General features: G+C 44.1%; 1 protein-coding gene across 1 annotated transcript in view; it reads left to right on the forward strand.

Moving 5' to 3' along the window:
• The first annotated feature begins 5,720 nt into the window (after window positions 1-5,720).
• The window catches only part of Hs3st2 (heparan sulfate-glucosamine 3-sulfotransferase 2), a 90,111-nt gene continuing 77,376 nt past the window's right edge, over window positions 5,721-18,455 (forward strand). The window contains exon 1 of the mRNA XM_003477813.5: window positions 5,721-6,205. Coding sequence (XP_003477861.1) covers window positions 5,721-6,205 — 485 coding nt within the window. The remainder of the gene's footprint in view (window positions 6,206-18,455) is intronic.

The raw sequence follows: 18,455 nt of genomic DNA on the forward strand, positions 1-18,455 counted from the left end.
CTCCAGGATCTGTGGAAATATGGTAAATTCACCTCACCTGAGGTCATTTCCTTATTTATAAAATAGTGATAGTAATACTGTATATCTTACTGATTTATTGGGAGGGTTCAACTAAGTAATGCAACTAAATTCTTAGCCCCCTCTGGTACGAGTGAATGTGTTATAAATGATGTCTGTTTTATGATTGTTGTTATTGCCAATAACAGAAGTAAGTAATATGGGAAATGACAAAGAGTCTAGAATCTTACAAAGTTCTGAAAAATCAACTATGGTCCTGGCCTTCTAGATTTGCCTCTTTTTTATGGGCAGCATCTGGAAGCACCTCGACCTTTGCCCTCTGAATGTATCCAGAGAATAGTGTGTGACTAAAAGTTTCTCTTGTCTTTATCTCCCACTCTTTCTTATAGAACATTCACATACATTTTCTTGGCTCATGTGTGACCTTTGCACCTCACACAACCAATCAGCTATGTGATTCCACTTTACTGCCCTTTGCCTCTGGAATCACCATCTTTGGAACATTTTGTCACACTTTACAAAACTCTATTCTTGGGAGAAGATTCAAAATTTACACCAAAATAAAACTGAGTAGTAAGGCTTAATAAAATCCAAAAACTTAGGGGGAAGAAGGTTTCCTTGTTTCATAACTTTGAATTTATGAGTTTCTGTGCAGGGCATTACAGTAGGAAGGAAGAATGAAGGTAATACTTGTGCAAAAGAGAAAAGGAGACTCAGGAGAGAAAGAGGAAGAGAAAGTAGTTGCTATTTTTAGCAAGTCCATTGGCCTTCTCTGTTTAATTCTGTGAGTAATCTGAAAGTTCTTTTCCTGTATGAGCTATCCAAAATTTCTCTTTTTGCTTATAATAATCAACAGTCTCTGTTATCCAAAAATTAGTGACATTTCCTGATTTATAAATAAATAAAAATTGACAGTTAAGAATTGAAGGAAAAATAAATAAGATACAAAGATAAGTAAGGGAAATGAAAAAAGGAGCTGGACCCCATGATCGTCTCAAATTTATAAGAGTTCCAGTCTTAGTCTGTGCATATCCATAAAATATACTACTACTCATCTCTAACACTTTTTATTAAAATGGTCTCTATTTCCTGCAAATGCCAAGGGTCTTTCAATTATAAGTCACATAAAGATAACTAATTAGCTAAAGGGAAAAAAGTCTAGGAATAATGCTTCCATCATGAGAAGATTCAGAAGCTCAAAGAATCAGAATCTCCAACTTTCCATCCCATTTCCCTCTTTGTTAGCTTCACTTTTAGGGTCATCTTGATGGCAGAGATGATCTCCAGAAGTGCTCTTGGTAATAAATCCTCCAACTTTAGCCAGATGCATAGCTATCCAAAGCCAGGACTACATTTTGAAGGATGTTTTGAAGCTAGAAAGTATTGTGTCAGCATTTTGATCAACTGAACAGATGTGGGAATAATAGAGACAGCTTCCAAGAAATGTCCTAAAGGGATATAGTATGTCTTTTTCTGTACATTTCTTCTTTACTAGTTGCCATAACATGAACATGATGGTTGGAGATGAACAAATAATCTTAGAATACACAGTGACTTTAGCAAGGAAGAAACATGGTAAAACAATAAGATAGGAGCCTGGGTCCCTACTTGGTGGAGCTTCACTACGAGTCTTGAGTTTCCTACTGAACTATGATGTGATTACAAAAAAAAAGGTATATCCTGTTTATGAGTGTTACTTGATCTATCATATAACGTTTCATAGTTATAACATGACACTTTCAAAGAAGAATCTTTAAAATGATAACCAGTGAAAAGCGATAAGTAAATATGTTCATTGTCTCACTTCCTGGAAAATTCCATCCAAGTCATGGTCATTACTCTGTTGGAAATTGGATAAAGAAAGTCTGCCTGGCCCTGATGTACCTGGAATTTCAGAGTGTGTAAATTCAGTGATTAAAAAGTAATTTAAAAATTGAGCCAAGCTCAGAGTTATGAGACGTAACTGTATGCATGTCTTTTTTCCAAGAAAAAAAAGCACCTGTCAGAGTGGATTACTCCATATTTAACCTTGTAATTTTAACAATGGAGTGCAGAAATAGTAGGTTTGTGATGTGAAAAAATGCTGAAAGTATGTATTATAACTTCTTTCAACATATTTGTTTTGACATTTTTATTAACAATTTGAGTGAAGAATTAATTAAATTGTAATCAAATGTGGAGATGACATGATGCCAAAAGATTGGTTTATGCTGTGTATAATGAAATCATAAAACTACACAGCATCAGAACCCCACAGAGACATAACTCCTTATTTTATAGCTTGAGAAACTGAGGCTCAGAGAGAGTGACAGACTTGTTCAAAGTACACCTGGGATACAATATTTATACTTTTTCTTTTTTAAATATATGAAAGCTACATCACGACTTGAGATTTAAATAGATATTTGAAAAAATAGGAGCAGTGAACTGATGAGGCAAGATGGAATTTAATCAGGTCAAATGTGTAAGGACCTTCGTGTTGGGTCCAAAAAAGCCCACTGTTCAAGCACAGTGTGGGGCAGCTGTACGTTAATCAGCAGCACTTTAGGAAACACAGATGTCACTTGGCTTCAAGCCTGAGATGTCGGCAGTGTGATGTGGCTACATGAAGAAGATAATGGAATCATAGATGGCCTTTGTTATGGATTAAGAACTGGTGGTCAACTTAATGCCAGCTGGATTACATCAGCATTGCACTGAGAGAAGATGCTCCACTTGAGGAAAGTTGCTAGCATAAATAAGTGGAGAAGAAGGGAGATGTGGAGGCGTTGAGGTGTTAATGCATTGTTGCGTTGAGGCATTGTGAGTTCTCCCACAAGTTGCTGTTTGAGCTGCTGGTTCTCCTGGAGAAGCTTTGGCCCTCACATCAAGCATTGCTTCCTGGCTCTGGAGGGGAAGACATGTGCCCCTTGGTCTCCAGGATAAACTCATCATGCTGCTTCCTGGCATGTACCTAACTGTGCTTGTCATCAGAGGAGCTTGGGGCCTCCATGTCACCAAGGATGGCTGTGGTGCCTTTCAGAACAGCCCTGGTTTTTATTGTGAGTGTGACTTCTCCGCTCCAGCGTAGAATCCTCATCCCACCAGCACAGCTCCTTCACCCCGCTGGCATGAGCTTTCTGGCTTCCACTGCTGACCTTTGGGCCTTCCTGGCATGGATCCATAAAGAGACTGGCGTGAGTCCTTCTTGTGGGCTCTGGACCTCCAGATGGACTCCTGGGAGGCATTGTCATGAGCTCTAGGTTTTTATCTGGACTCATGTGGGACATTGCTGTGGGATTTAGGCTCTTGACTAAATATTCTGTGTTGTTGGTGTTACAGATAGATGTCCTGCATTTTCTTGTGTTAACTCCCAGTGACCATTATAAATATATTATAAGCTCCATATCCTGATTGTAATTGTTCTCTGCACAACCCCTAACTACAACAGCATTATTAGAAAAAGAACTTACAGAAGGGAAATGAGGATCCTGTTACACTTTCCACTCTGTCACTGACTTTTTCATTCAATCCAAGTGCCACACATTAGTAGAAACCTAGAAAAATCAGCTCACATCCAGGAGTGAAGCTTAGGATGGAATCATGTGAATAATGGTTTAAGGGAGCTTCACAGCAGCATAGCTAGGACCTTAAGTCTTGGAGCCAAGCTGCCTTGGTTTAATTGATTGATTACTGAGTATGTGTTCAGAAAACTTCCTTTTCACTGTCTGTAAATTATGAATTATAATAATATCTATCTCCAAAGATAAATGAAGTAGAGCTATTGAATGATTAACAAATTACTGGCATAAAACAAGCACCCGAGAAATGTTAGCTACTGTTAGAATTAAGAAAGCAAAGTGACTTGGGGATTATGGTAACAACCTCATAGATTATAGTAAGTATTACGTGAGTTAATATGTGCCAAATGCTTGGCACAAAGTTGATAGCTATTATTACCTACAGTGGAAGAAATGGTTTGAGGTTCCTATTTATGGGCCTAGTTTGGGGACAGAATATTTCCTGGTTTGAGTTACGATCCACAGAGCCTTATGATAAGGTCAGGAGCAGCATGAATGCAGGATGGGGAAGGAAGGGTCATCCAGACATACTATGGGGGATCCTAGCTTTTGGAATATCTGGTCATGGCAATTTAACATTGTCCAGAACTGACTCAGCTGTTTTTGGTCATAGTCATTCAAACCTGATTCACTATATGGTACTAATGTGGTCCCTTAGGGACATTTCTGGGCATGACCCCTGAGAACTGTCGCATAACTAGTCACTTAGGAATTATTCAAATTAAAATTGCTCCCTATAAGTCTTCTCAGTCCTTTGTTTCCTTTAGTTAGAGCCACTACCTTAGGGATAGCACTCTGACCCTTAGGATACTCTGATACCCTGGACAGCTCCCGGGAGCGTCCTACCGCTAGGGGGCGACAGCTAAGAAGAGCCCGCCCGGCGCAGAACGAGCTACTCTGGTCCTCGCTCTCCAGCCAGGCCCCAGAAGAGGTGGAGAGGGAGTAGGGTGGAGGTGCTGCCTCGCGGGTGTGAGACAGAGCAAGCCGCCTGGGTGTGAGTCAGCGCGCGGGGGGCCAAGGAGCTCGATGACTAGTCACGGAATCTCACTCCCGCTCAGTTCCTCCACCCATCCCATTCACAAAGTGCGTCCCAGTCCTGGGCGTGTGTGAGCACACTGCGCGAGGTCCGAAGCCAGACTGTGAGGTCCATTTGGAGAGACAGAGGGAGAGGGGGTGTGTCTCTCTCTCTCTATTTTTTTTTTTTTCTTTTTTGTAAATCCAGGTTACGAGGTTTCTCCTTCCCACCCCTTGTGAGGTGTGGGGATGTGTCTGGGTTTGCCTGCGTGTCCTGTGTATGTGACTGTGGAGTCAGCGTAGTGGGATTGCGCATCAGGGCAGGGTGCTAGCGTCTGCGCTCAGGTCTATGTCTATGCTGGTGCAGTCACGACCTGTGTTTCCACCCCTGGGCGTTGTGTCGAGAGGCCAGCGTGGAAGGAATGTCCAGTCTCCTGGGGGGTGGGGGGGTGGGGCAGGTTACAGGGTCTTCCTGGACAGCCTCCCTCGCCGCCCAAGCTGATTAGGGTTCTTCCAGGAGCAGTATGTATGCAGGAAGGCCTGGGGGTAACGGGTCCCTGAGAAGAGTAAGAGAGTGGGGGCGCAGGAGGCGGGCCAGGTCCCCGGGCGCGGCGCTGGCTCGGGGGACCCGCGCGGCTGACGTCAGGCGACTCCTTAAATAGAGCCAGCAGCTCTCCGCGCTCTGCATTTCCCGCGGAGCCGGAGCGCGGCCGGCGCTAGCGCCACCGTCTGGTCCGCCCGCACCCGCTCAGTCCCGCCGCCGCCGCCGATCTTTCTGAGCGCGGCGCTCGGATCTTCAGGAATGGGGCTTCGGCGCTGGGCGCGCTCCGACGCCGGCGCACTTGAGCCCGTGGAACGCCAGGAGCCGCCCGCTGCCCGGAGCCCCATCGCCTAGGACTTGGAGATGTTGGGGACGCAGCCACCTATTCCTCGAGGAGCCGCCCCCGGGATCCCCGGGTACGGTGCGCGCCCGGGCCAGCAGCGCCGGGAGACGACAGCGCCCCCTACGCCCGACCCGCGCGGCCCGGGCAGCAGCACGCGAGCCCTCTAGGCGACCGCAGGGCCACAGCCGCTCCGCCGCAGGTGCCCCCTCGGAAACCATGACCCCCGGCGCGGGCCCATGGAGCCATGGCCTATAGGGTCCTGGGCCGCGCGGGGCCACCTCAGCCGCGGAGGGCGCGCAGGCTGCTCTTCGCCTTCACGCTTTCGCTCTCCTGCACTTACCTGTGTTACAGCTTCCTGTGCTGCTGCGACGACCTCGGCCGTAGCCGCCTCCTCGGGGCACCTCGCTGCCTCCGCGGCCCCAGCACGAGCGGCCAGAAACTTCTCCAGAAGTCCCGCCCCTGTGATCCCCCCGGGCCGACGCCCAGCGAGCCCAGCGCTCCCAGCGCGCCCGCCGCCGCGGTGCCCGCCCCCCGCCTCTCGGCTTCCAACCACTCTGGCTCCCCGAAGCTGGGGACCAAGCGGCTGCCCCAGGCCCTCATCGTGGGCGTGAAAAAGGGGGGCACCCGGGCCGTCCTGGAGTTTATCCGCGTGCACCCGGACGTGCGGGCCTTGGGCACCGAACCCCACTTCTTTGACAGGAACTACGGCCGCGGCTTGGACTGGTACAGGTAAGGAGGGGGGTTCCACTGCGCGCCCAGGGGCTCCGGTCGGCTACCTCCTTTGAGCCGTCTCCTGCGCTTTCTCTTCCCAAGGTCTGTTGTGTGGGTTCAACACACAGGGGTGGGGTAGGATGTGGGGATGTACCAGAAAGATTCACCCAGAACTTCCTAATGTTTAGCCGGGCACGCGGTTTCTGGAACTGCAAAGGGCGTTCCCTCTAGTCCCTGGAGTCTCTGGTAGGAAGGGGGATTTCCAGGTGGAGGGCTGGCTCCCTGTCCAACTGATTTAGAATGGGTGGAACAGGTTAGCCCCGGAGCTGCAAGACCACCACGATCTCTTGACCCTAAATAGGTGTTCCCCGCGTTCAGAGCACCTGAAGGACGAAGGGGAAGTCAGGAAAGAAACCCCCGTGGGCGGGGGCTCTGTTTGAGAAAGGTCCCGTAATGAGAGACCATCCCCTGAGGTCTTTGGATGAGAAGGCCTCTTAGGGCGCCTCAGGTATGGAGTTGACTCCCTCCATTTGCTCTGCCTCTGGGTTAATGGTCTTGGAGTAATTGAAAGAATCCTAGATTCTAGTCTTCCTTCTGTCACTTGCTTGAGCAAGTTCCTTAAGGCTCTCTGCCTCTTTTCTCATCCATCACAATGGGCAGGCAAACAGTCCTTGCCTTGTCTGTCTCTCAAGGTTTTCCCCAAGCACTTTAAAGGTGTGAACAGGACACCTTGCATTGGGCTGCACTGGGCAGTGCTTCCAAACCAGCAGCCAAGGTGTGGAATTTGGGGTACAGGTGAGCAACTCAGGTGAAGGCTGGTCAGGGACTTAGGGGTAGGCAGACGGATATAGACTCGCTGCTCCTCCATTGCACTTGCTGGTAGTGTCTGAGCATAGACTGACACTTCTGTAAAGTGAAAGTTCCAAGCCCTGTGTGGTGCGGAACTGTAGGATACATCCACAAATGGGCTGAGTCAGGGTCTTTCATGACACCTGGATCCCAGAATTCTTAACCATTTCCCTGATCTCTTGAAGACATTCTAGAAACATCTGCATAGTAATGAAAGTGCAGAGGGGTGCCAGAGTAGTTGGCAGAGTAGCTGATGCCAATTCTATTATTTTTATGAAAGTAAACCTTTAGACAGGAGAGGTCATAGCATATTGGACATAGGATAATTTTATTAGAAAGAGACCCTATTGGATTCATAACAGAGAGCCCTGGATTTGCAAGAAGGTGAGGCTATAGGGCCAACTTGTCACCTTTGCCAGCTACCCCTGGCCTGCAGTGGCGGTGGCTATAAGGGGCATGTATTATCCTCAAGGGACAAACATATCTGCAGAAACCAAGCAGCGGATAGCTGGCTAATGGATGTCCCTAGCACCATCATGTCTATTGAGTGAAATAAGTGGCCCCTAGTGCCAATGCTGATGGCTCACTGTGCTTTCTGTGCTCTGGCTCACAGGCATCCCGTCTAGATGTATGAGAACACTGTCGAGCCAGAGTGCGGAAGGCAGAGGCAGGAGAGCAGCGCCCTGCCCAAGTCAATCAGCCATGGCCAAACTCAAATGCATGCCAGGGTTTCCTTGATGGAAAACCTGAAGATCATTATAAGAGCTTCTGCAGGGGTGCAGGGCCTTTTAAATGCAAAATAACAAAATCCCGAGCATCTGGCTTTTAGGTAATATGCCTCTAATAAACACCTATGCTCGGAACCCAGGCTCCCCTTTCCTGCTCTTTCCTCCACCACCAAACAGCATACCTCAGGCTTCCTTCCCAGAGTCTGTGTCATTCAGGGATGGCTGCTTTTTATTTTTAACCTTGGCATGTGTGATTCTAAGCCAGCTTAGCTGTGAACCTTAGAGATGGGAGCCATGCCTTTTTTTTTTTTTCCTAGCACATTTGGATTCTGCTAAAATTCTCAGCTGAATCTTGGTAGGTTTTATTTAACATCAAGCACACTGACAGCTCCACTTCTCTACTCTACCCCCCACCGCACACCCCACCGGCCTTTCCTCCTTTATATAGCTAAAAAAGGGATTAGCCCTGAGGTTTGGTCAAAACTACTATCCCCATCACCTGCCCAGCCTACAGCTGTCAGGAAAACACTGTGTAGTTTGTGCTTCTTTCGGTTGCAAATCAGCACACCCAGAGTCTAGGGTTTCAGTTGTCATTTCTGCACAAGCTTATACTGCCCCATTTGGAGCTGTTATCAGTAATCTCCAGAACATTTCTCTGTGTGTACTTTATCTTTATTATCACTCAAGTAATATGCACTAAGTGAGAAAACAGGGGATTTCTGGGACTCTTTAAAACCCATGTTTTCATTTTCTTTCTGAATTCCATGAGTAGGTACAGTGGGTGATAGTAGGTTCAGCCCTCATCATTTCACACTTGCCATCATAAAGCCAGTGTCCACCAGGTAGACAAGGCGGAGGAGCCCTTGAACCCACTGTGGTGGGCTGTGTTTTCCAAGGGCAGGTTGCAGAGTTCATTACAGGCAGAGGATTTACAGTGCTGTGCTCACATTCAGTTTCCTGATGGCTCTTCCCAGGCTAGGAGATCTAAATCCAGATTGACAATGAGAAAATCAAAATCATTGTCTTAACCCACAGGTGAGACTTCTTTCTGTGTGTACTTGAGATATGATTCCCAGAGGCAGAGTTATAAGAGCCAGAGAAAAGGCGTCAACCAGAGGGACAAGGAGACAGAACCCATACCTTCCTTGTCCCATCTGGGTTTCTTTTTGAGGATCAGCCCAGCCCAGTCCAGGTCCTTAGAGATTCCAGACTTGTGCTGTAGGATTCCCTTTCACTTGATACCTGTTTGTGATCTCTGATGTTTATTTTCCCTGTGCATATAGTCTAGGTTCCCTTCTCCAAATCCTGCCCCCCCCCAAGTGAACAGACGCAGAGTAAGACCCACTAGAACTGCTCGGACTTGGAAGCAAAATGACACTAGGGAGTTGGGGAAAACCAGAATGGACCACTTGTGTCAGAAGATCAGAGATCGTCTCCCAGACACTGCACGATATGAAAAAAGGCACTTCTCAGCTGCCTTATCATACAAGGAGATCTGTAGTAACTATCCTGGAATAATTGGAATCCTGAATATGGAGTACCCTGGAAGATGTCTTTCATACAGGAAGATAAGGCAGTAATAACTAGCAGTGCCACTAATTCTGACTTTCCTATGAATGTTCCTGTCAGCACTACTACACTGTTAATATTAAAACTATTCATTTTTGTCTGTGCTGCTGTTACCAATGTAGCTGAGGAATTAACTGCTAGAAAAATGATTTCATACTTCCTTTCTGTCTTCTTTTTCTCCTCTCTCTTCCCTTCTTTCCTTTTTCTCACTGCTTTTCTACCTGCCTCCTTTCTTGCTTTCTTTTCTTCCTTTTGCTTTGATAAAAAGTCACTTCACATTTCTGCATATCAGTGTGCTCATCTTTAAAGTGGGCTGATGCTTGATCTGAATCCCAAGATTGTAAAAATCATGTAAGAGAATCTGTGTGACAAGGGTTCTCCAAGTCTAAGATCGTATTTGAAATACTGTTGTTTTACTGAAGTTTGTGAGACAGACTGTTCAATGTCTTCATCTTTTATCAAGAAGTGGAAGTTATACTGTGTCCAGTAGTCTTTGGAGTCCAAGAGAAAACTGACTTTTGTCTGAAGTATTCTCAGTTTTGCTTGTGCTCCAGGTTGTGTGTGTGAAGAGGAAGTGAATCTTTTCTAAATGCATTAAAACGCCAACAACAGCAAGTTAATACATGATAATTGACTCTGTGCTCTGGTGTCCAAATTTTGATAGATGAGCCTGTGCTATAAATTTTCAACTCCATTTCACAACTCTGGCTATTTATTTGTTCAGCGTCAGTGATGTTCTTGGGACTGCATAAGACAAAAAAAGACACGGTGTTTGCCCCAGAGGCAATAGTCTAAGTAAGATAGAGAATAAAAAGCACAGAATGAAATCTATCATATTATCAAGCTCATTTCAATCAAGAAATCATATTCCAGCAACAAATCCAAGCTCTGGAAAGACAAACATTACAAAGATATAAACCAAAGGCAGATGATGCAGGGAACTCCTGTCTAAAGGAAAGAACGCAGAATGTTTATTATCTTATAACAAACTGATCTGTAAATGAAGTAGACTGGCCCATGTTCACTGGAGGTGCATAGGTGTACACATGTGCACACCCCACATTCATGCATTTGCATGCACAACTAATGCTTTGCAGATTTACATCTTTCTAAGGAGTTTTCCAGCCTTGGTCCAGGGGAATGTCACACACTCTGATTAAATGAAACCATTGAGTCCCTAAATCCCCCACCTACCTTGTAGCTCTCTGTCAGCCTTGAAGCACACTGGAGATACAATAGTTAGTTCCAGCACGTGTACAGTTCTTGTCAGGCACCAAGGAACATTCAGAATGGGCAAGTAGAACTGTCACTGCTCAAGGGAGCTTCTCAAAGAGCTGGCTTCACTTCCTCATGGAGCTGGAAGGGACAGTAGGAAAGTGTGGAATGATGAACAAGAGTTCCTTAAAGCCTTGCAGATATGAAATCTGAAATGGTGACCTGACAGCCCCTGAGCTTTTCAGCTGACATACACTGTCGTGACTGTTTTAAGTGTTGCTGTGTGACAGTATGCCTTATCAGGGAACCTAAGTAGCACAATCATTTTTTCACATTTTATTACCTCTGTGATTAGGATGTGTCATACGCTGGATGATGAATGCCCTAGATTGAATGTGATATACTGGTTCCACATTGGTTGGAGAGGCCACCCCTTCCCATACCAAAATGCCTTCTCCCTTACAAACGTATATTCTCCAGTTAAACTGAAATCCACTGGACCTTCTGAAGGGCGGAGGATGTCTTACTAGCTTCTTCTCTAATCAGCAGAAGTCTCTTCTGATTGGCCAAGGTGCATCATGCCATCTCCCTGAAAACGTCCATTCTAGAAATCAGAGAAGGTACAGGGCTGATGCTCACTGTGGAGATAAGATACTATGATGGACATGTTCTCCATAGACTGGTGGACAGAAGCACTCACTTTACTCCTCCCCTACATACATGGAGGCACACTCAAGAGTCCCAAATAGTTTAGTACAGTCAGTGCCAATAGGTGCTGTTACTTGTGTGTTTGTAATGTTCTGTGCATCAGGCATGCAGGACTGTAGAATAGCTTTCTTCCTTTGGTTAGACCTCCATGAATCATTTCTGAATGATTGAGTGACAAAGTGGGTGTGGAGGGGGTGGAAGCGCACAGCTCTCTATTGATCTGAATCTGCTGGAGGGCTTGGAGGGGGAGCTGTTTCTTTGTGTCAAGGCTCAGTGGCCAGGGGGTAGACAAGCAGATTTGCCACTGTAAGTCAAGCTGGAGGGGTCTGAAAGGTCACACAGCCAACCTAACCTTGGAGGGCTCACTGTCTCCCCCAGAGCTCCCTGTGAGGCAGGTTAATCCATTTATTTGTCAAACGCCTACCATTTGCCAGGCTTAGTGCCAGCCTGTTGTAAGCTGGTTCTGCTGCCACTTTTTCTCCTAATGGGCTGCACTGATGGGCTGGAGTGCTTTGTAGTCCACGAGCAGCTTGACAAGGTAGGTAAAAGCCACCAATGAGCGGAAATAACTTAGCATTTCAGAGGTAATTGCTGCCTGTCAAGATACACAGCTGGACTGTTGGTCCATTGCTGCACTCCTCAAGGCTCTCCTATAAGATAATGGGACAGGAAGAGGAGTGGGAGTTTTGTTCGAGCACAGTCTTCTGGGAGACACGGGCCAGAGGTGCTAATTCGGTGATCAGGGACTTGAACATCTCATGGGTTTCCTGAGCACAAGTGAGCTGGACATGTCTTCCCAAGCTTTTCATGTTAGAGGAGCTAAGAGTGGTTCCATCTCTGTACCCGTGGCCACCGGCTCCCATGTGTGCTTCTCAAGGAAGATAAGCAGGGCATCTGCTCTCGGTGTGTGAGGACCTGTCCCTCTCACTGCCTTTTCCCAATTAGTAACACAGCTCCCACATTCTCTGGGAGAAAAGTAGTTTCTAGATTTCCATCATTCTGCCACCTTCATATTTTTAAAGCCTAGAACACCCTGAACTATTGTCTTCTGAATATTTTTAAGTTAATTATTGAGACCATAATGTTAAATGAAATAAATCAGGCACAAAAGGTTAAATACTGCAAGTCTTCTCTTATATGAGAAACCCAAAATATAAAAATTTAAAGAGCAAAATAAAAAGTCAGATGATAGGAAACAGCACGGTAGATTTGTGGAGATGGGACCTCAGGATAGGCCAAGTGTAGGCAGAAGTGTAGGAAGGTAAAGGGGAAGTAAAAATAATTAAGATGTGATGTGTATATATATCAGCTCCCCAAAATGAATGTAAGTATTATGCATTGCAGACATATGAATAGAAAAGAGACTAAAAAATTCTATAAGCCCCTTCCAGGGGCTCAAGAAAATATGGGGGTGGGAAAAATAAGGAAAGGTTGATCAATGGGTGCTAAGTTACAGCTAGATAGGAACACAAAGTTCAGAGGCTGACTAGAGATAAAAGACTTGACTAGAGATTTGTACATTTTCACAAAGGTCGAAGAAAGAAGTCTGACTTTTTACCATAATCAAATGATAAATCCTTGAGAAGGTACACACATTTAACCTGATTTAAACATTCACAATGCATACATATATTGAAACATCTCATGGTGCCCCATTGTTATTAGCTTTCCATTACTGTACCAAATCTATAATAATTGACATAAACGGAGGAAAAGTTTATTTTGGTGGTTTCAATCCATGGCCAGTAGACCCCTAGCTTCTGGGTCTGTGGTAAGGCAGCGTATCATGGTGGGAGCATGTAGGAAAAAGTGGGAAGAAGCCTTCCTCTTGGCAAGGAAAAGGAAGAGACAGCTAAGAAAGAGCTGAGTGAGTCCTTTACAGGCCACACCCCCAGTGACCTTTGACCTCCCCTAGGTCCCACAACTCAAAGATTCCACTGCCTCCCAATACCACCAAATAAGGGGCCAAACCTCTGACACATGGGCATTTGGAGGACATTTTTCAGATACAAACTACAGTACATTAATGTGCACAATTTTTATGTATCAATTAAAAAGTAAATTTACAGATTACACTTTTCCATAAGAAACTCAGCTCACCTTTCCTTCAGTTTGTATATTTTAGAATAGATAATATATTGTAATATATTCATATCATACAATTCAGAAGTGACAAAGGTTATTCAGTGAAAAATTTTCTCCTCTTCCTTGCCCCATCTTTTGACCATACCATTCTTCCTCCCAGAAGCAATGACATGCACTCCTTTGAGGGGGCATCCTTCTAAAGACATGCTATGCATCCGTAAACCTAACCTACCCTGTACAAATACAGTTGAAATAGTTTTACAAAGCAACTTTATTTTAAAGCTACCCTAAATGGAAAGCCAGAATCACTTTCCATAATTAGAAAGTAACCATAAAAATAGATAGATTGAAAGCAAAACAGTGTTATTGAATTTTTGCTAAATAGAAGTGCTAGAATGTTCCAAGCCTGCAGTGTCTGTATCTTTGTTTGACACAGTATATGAGAAGACATTACTAGGAGACTAAAGAAGTATTGATATCAGTATGAGACTTTTCTCCTTGATACAAGCAGAAGGAATGAAAATGCAGTGGAAAAGATGATAAATTTCCTCCCCTTTGATTTAATGGTATTCAGAAAGTCTATGTCTTAACCCAAAAGATAACCACGGACATCAAGAGATGCTAGAATTTGCAGAAAACTCAGTTTAACTAAATCCGATGGTAACTCGAGCTTTTCAGATTCCTTTGATGTGTTAATAAATGGGTGAGATAAACTGGAGGAAAACTCCGGAACAAATAGGAGCATTAAGAGAAGTATTTGGACTTAAAATACTCTGAAGGTTTTGAGCCTTTAAAAGGGCAGGTTTCCTAAAGAAAGGGTGTGGTGGGTATTTAAAGGAAAAAATACATCCCTTTAGGTTACTATGAGTTTCTTCATTATTCTCTTGGTGGAAAGTCTGCAGTCATCCCCCCCCCCACTGTCACACCTATGTAAATTGTCACATACCTGCAGGTGTCAGTGTTTCAAAGATCAGAGAGCAAGTTCTCTTCACTGGAAAATCAGCAACCTATGAGAAAAGGGGCTTAAGGATTTTTTGTTGTTGTTGTTGTAATTTTAAGGACCATGTGAAACAGGATGTTCCTTTTTAAAAATCTATGGATGCAGAGTTCCGTTTCTCTGCAATACAGTGTATAATATGGGGCTTACATATAGAGTCGGGGAGAGTGTCATTTCTGCTTTCTTAGATAATTTAATTTCACTGATTCAGGAACAAAAAGTAATGTAGTTTCTTCATATATCTTTTAAAAAGAGGTCTCACTGGGGAAATGGTCCCTGGGACTTCCCATACTTGGTTACAAAATGTAAGTTAGAGGGTGTCTGTGATATCAAGGCTTCCCATACCTGCTTATAATTAGGAATAGAGTCATCAATACTAATGAGGAAGTGCTAACTTGGGGTTCGACAGGCCTTGGTGTATACTGCCAGGCAAAGGAACCTCAGATCTACCTTCAGGTCCAAAGGGAGATGAGCAGGCCTAGCAATGCCTTGTGGTAGAACAAGTCCCTTAGGATGAATTAAAAGGCAATTAAAAGATGATCTTATCAGAGAGGGAAGTAGAAAGGGAGGGGAGAGATAGGAGAGAAAGAGACATGGATGAACAGACAGACACACAGACTGAGATTCAAAGGCATGGGTGTGCTGACCTCACAATAGAAAAAAGAAAATAGAAACTACAGTGGTTCCCCCTTATTAGCCAGGGATATGGTTTGTTCTAAGACCCCCCAGAGGCTGTCCAAAACAATAAAGAGTACCAAATCCTATCTACACTATACTTTTTCCTGTATATACACACATACATACGATAAATTTGATTTATAAATTATGCAAAAATAGATCAACAATAATAACTATTAGAAGAAAACAATTGTAACAATAGACTAGAAAAAGTTGTATGAATGATGTGTATCTCAAAATATATCATTATACTTTCCCTTAAAGGAAGAACTTTAGGGCTTCTCTTTGGAATATTGAATTGCCAGCATCAATTTGTGCTTCAGAGCAATTATTAAATAAATAAGGGTAGCACAGATACATAAATTAAAATATTGCAACTATTAACCTGAGTCAACTACTAAGTGACTAATGTTCAGGTAGTATATACAAAGTGGATACACTGGATAAAAGGATGATTCCCTTTCTAAGTGGAATAGAGCAGATGGAATAAGACAGCCTGACATTTTTATCACACTGTTTACAACTGCACAATTAAAAAATTTTTGTGTTGTTTATTTCCTTTTAGTATTTTGGGGTCACAGCAGACCATGGGTAAAAGAAACTAGAAAAATGAAACTGTGAGAAAGAACTGTCAGATGAGGCAATTGTAGCACAGCCAATTAGTAACTTAGGCTCTGGAACTGGAACGAATATGTAGGAAGCTCAGCTCCACCACCTGTCAGGAGTGTGGCCACCAACTAGTGTTCTCTGTGGCTCCATTTCCCATGTGCACACTGAGCTAACTGTGTTAGATCCCAGGGAGGAGTCCATGAGCAATTATACGTAGAAGTGCTCCAAACATGTCTGGCATATATAAGTGTCTAATAAGTGTTAGTTGTCATTCCTGCCCATTGATTCTTCCATTAACTCTTTACTTCTCTCACTACTGAGAACACAGAGATGAATGGAACAGAAGTCCTGCCTCTGAGTTCTTCCCAATTGTGGGGGAGAGTTGAGACATACAAGGAAAATTTATACACAAATCAGATAGGAGTAGGCACCATAACAGGGATACAAGGAAGAACAGAAAGGAGAATGTAGTAGAACAGAAAGCAAATGAAATGTAATTGGCAGAATTTTGGAGGGTTTCTAGAAGGCAGTGGTATATTATTAGGGTTACAATAGGCAGATAGGATTTCTTTAGACAGAGATGTTTTTGCAAGAGGATGGTGAAGTGGGCCTAGAGGTATGCTGTTGCTAAATACATTCATTCTATAATTTCACTCCTGGTTGGAGTCAAATCACAAAACAAAATTATTTTGGATCATTTCAGTTCTGCACACATTTATTGACTATCTGCTATATGCCAGACACTGTGTTAAGCCATAGACAAATGAACAACAGAGAAACAATCTCTCTTTTAAGGTGCTGTACAGGCAGACAAGTCATAGTAAGAATTGCGAGGGGAGGAGGGAGGGAGAGAAAGACTGTGAACCTGATCCAGGAAGGATCAGAGATGCACTCAAAGAGGCAACGCCCAAGGTTTCCATCTGCTGTTTTCTCCACTGAGCTCCCTCTTTCCCCAGAATGTCCCAGATCTGATTGCTCTTTGTCATGCAGACTTGTCATCTCCTCAAAGACACCTTCCTCAGCTGCCCAAGGTAGGTTGGCTCTCCTTCTTTATCCCTTTCTACCTCTCATCAGTGCATTTTTTAAAAAATTGACTCCACACTTCTTATTCTTGCAATTCAAAATCATTCTGTTTGATTTTCTTTCTGTGATATCTTCCCAGTAGATCAAAATTCTGAGAGCAGACTTGTCTGTCTTGTCTTGCTTGTGGCTGTGTCCCTGAAGCTCAGAATGGTGTCTGCCACATAGCAGATGCTAAGTAAATATTTGTCTAATGAATAGGTTTAGGATGAAAGATGACTAGCAATTGCTGAGCCTGTTCTGAGGTCACCAGTCATCCTATCCCTTTATTCGGTTTATCATGTTCATTTTGATGGGCGGATAGGATACATAATTCGGATTTTGACAACTTAGAGTGTCACCAGATCTTTATTGAGCATGTACTATATTCCAGGCACTGTAGTAGTCACTGGAGAGAGTATAGTGAAACACTCAAACAAATATCCATGTCTTCATGGTGTTTGTTTTCTTTGGGGTGGGGAGGAGATGGTCAATAAATAAGTAAAATGTATTTGTATCAGCTGGTAAGTGCTATGGAGAAACTTTAGAGAGTACTCAATGTGTGGAAGGTTTTGCTGTTTTGAATAGAGTGATTAGGAAAAGCCTCATCGAGGAGTTGGTATTTGATCAAGATTTAGAGGGGCAGAAGGGGTCAAGTGAGCTGTGAGCTGGAGGAAGAATGCTATAGCAGAGGGGAAAACAAATGTGAAGGTTCTGATTCCAGGGGAGTAACTGGGACGATGGAGGAAACCTTCAGGGTCAGTATGGCTACAGTGGAATGAGCAAGAAGGGGCGTGATAGAAAATAAATGTGGAGGGGGACCAGGGTCCTGATCAAGCAGGGTCTTATAACTACTGCAAAGCTGTGGCTTCTACTCTGAGTAGAAGAGGAGCTGTTGGGTGTGCTGGAGTTAAAGAGTCCCGCGATGTGACTTCAAAAGGCTGATTGCAAAACACTGCAAGCTTTTAAATAAAATTTGTTGCAGTAAAAGACACATTACCATTAAATCATCTCACTTCAAACACATTTATCCCATCCTTCTCGTCATTTTCTGAAGCAGTTCTGTAAGTCCTCTTCATGAGTGTCTTATGAGGTGCAGTCACAGATTGAGTGAATGTTACTGCTGAGTGCCCACCAAGGAAAACTCAAGCTTATAGAAACGTTATGGGGTGTCCTTGTCTCCACCTTGTGCACTGGATCTGGCACAGTGAAACTTCTAGCTCTTTGCCAAAGTCAAAATGACCATAAGGTAAGTGTTGAATTGATTCAGGACACAGGGCTCCTGCAACAGTGCCACCAGAGATACCCATGAAAGAGGACCTTCAGTACCTCTGGAGAAAGTGGCAAGGACAATGGAATAGGTGTCACTGAGTGTTTTGAAAGGGATTATGTCCACATGGCTTTTACCATCGTAAATTTTTTAAATTTAAGTATTCACAGTATTTTGTGATCACACCCTTCATTTTTGTTGTTTTGTTGATTTTTTTTTTTGAAATAGGGTCTTGCTGTGTAATTTAGGCTGGGCTTGAACTCACTATGTTTCCCAGGCTTACCTCAAACTCACAGAAATTCTCCTGCCTCAGTCGCCCCAATGCTAGGATTACAAACGTGAGCCACCACGTGCAGCCATCTCATATATTTTCAAAGGCTTCTTGAGCTGCTGCAAAGGGGAGCAAGGACGGAAGCAGGAAAAGTGGGAAAAGATGATGGTAACGGGACTAGAAGAGGGTTGGTAAGATGCTGGGTGTGGCTTGAAGATGCATCCGCAAGT

This window comes from Cavia porcellus, unplaced genomic scaffold, assembly GCF_034190915.1.
Source record: "Cavia porcellus strain 051 isolate PalLab524CR breed Dunkin Hartley unplaced genomic scaffold, mCavPor4.1 scaffold_16, whole genome shotgun sequence".
NCBI classification, from domain to species: Eukaryota; Metazoa; Chordata; class Mammalia; order Rodentia; family Caviidae; genus Cavia; species Cavia porcellus.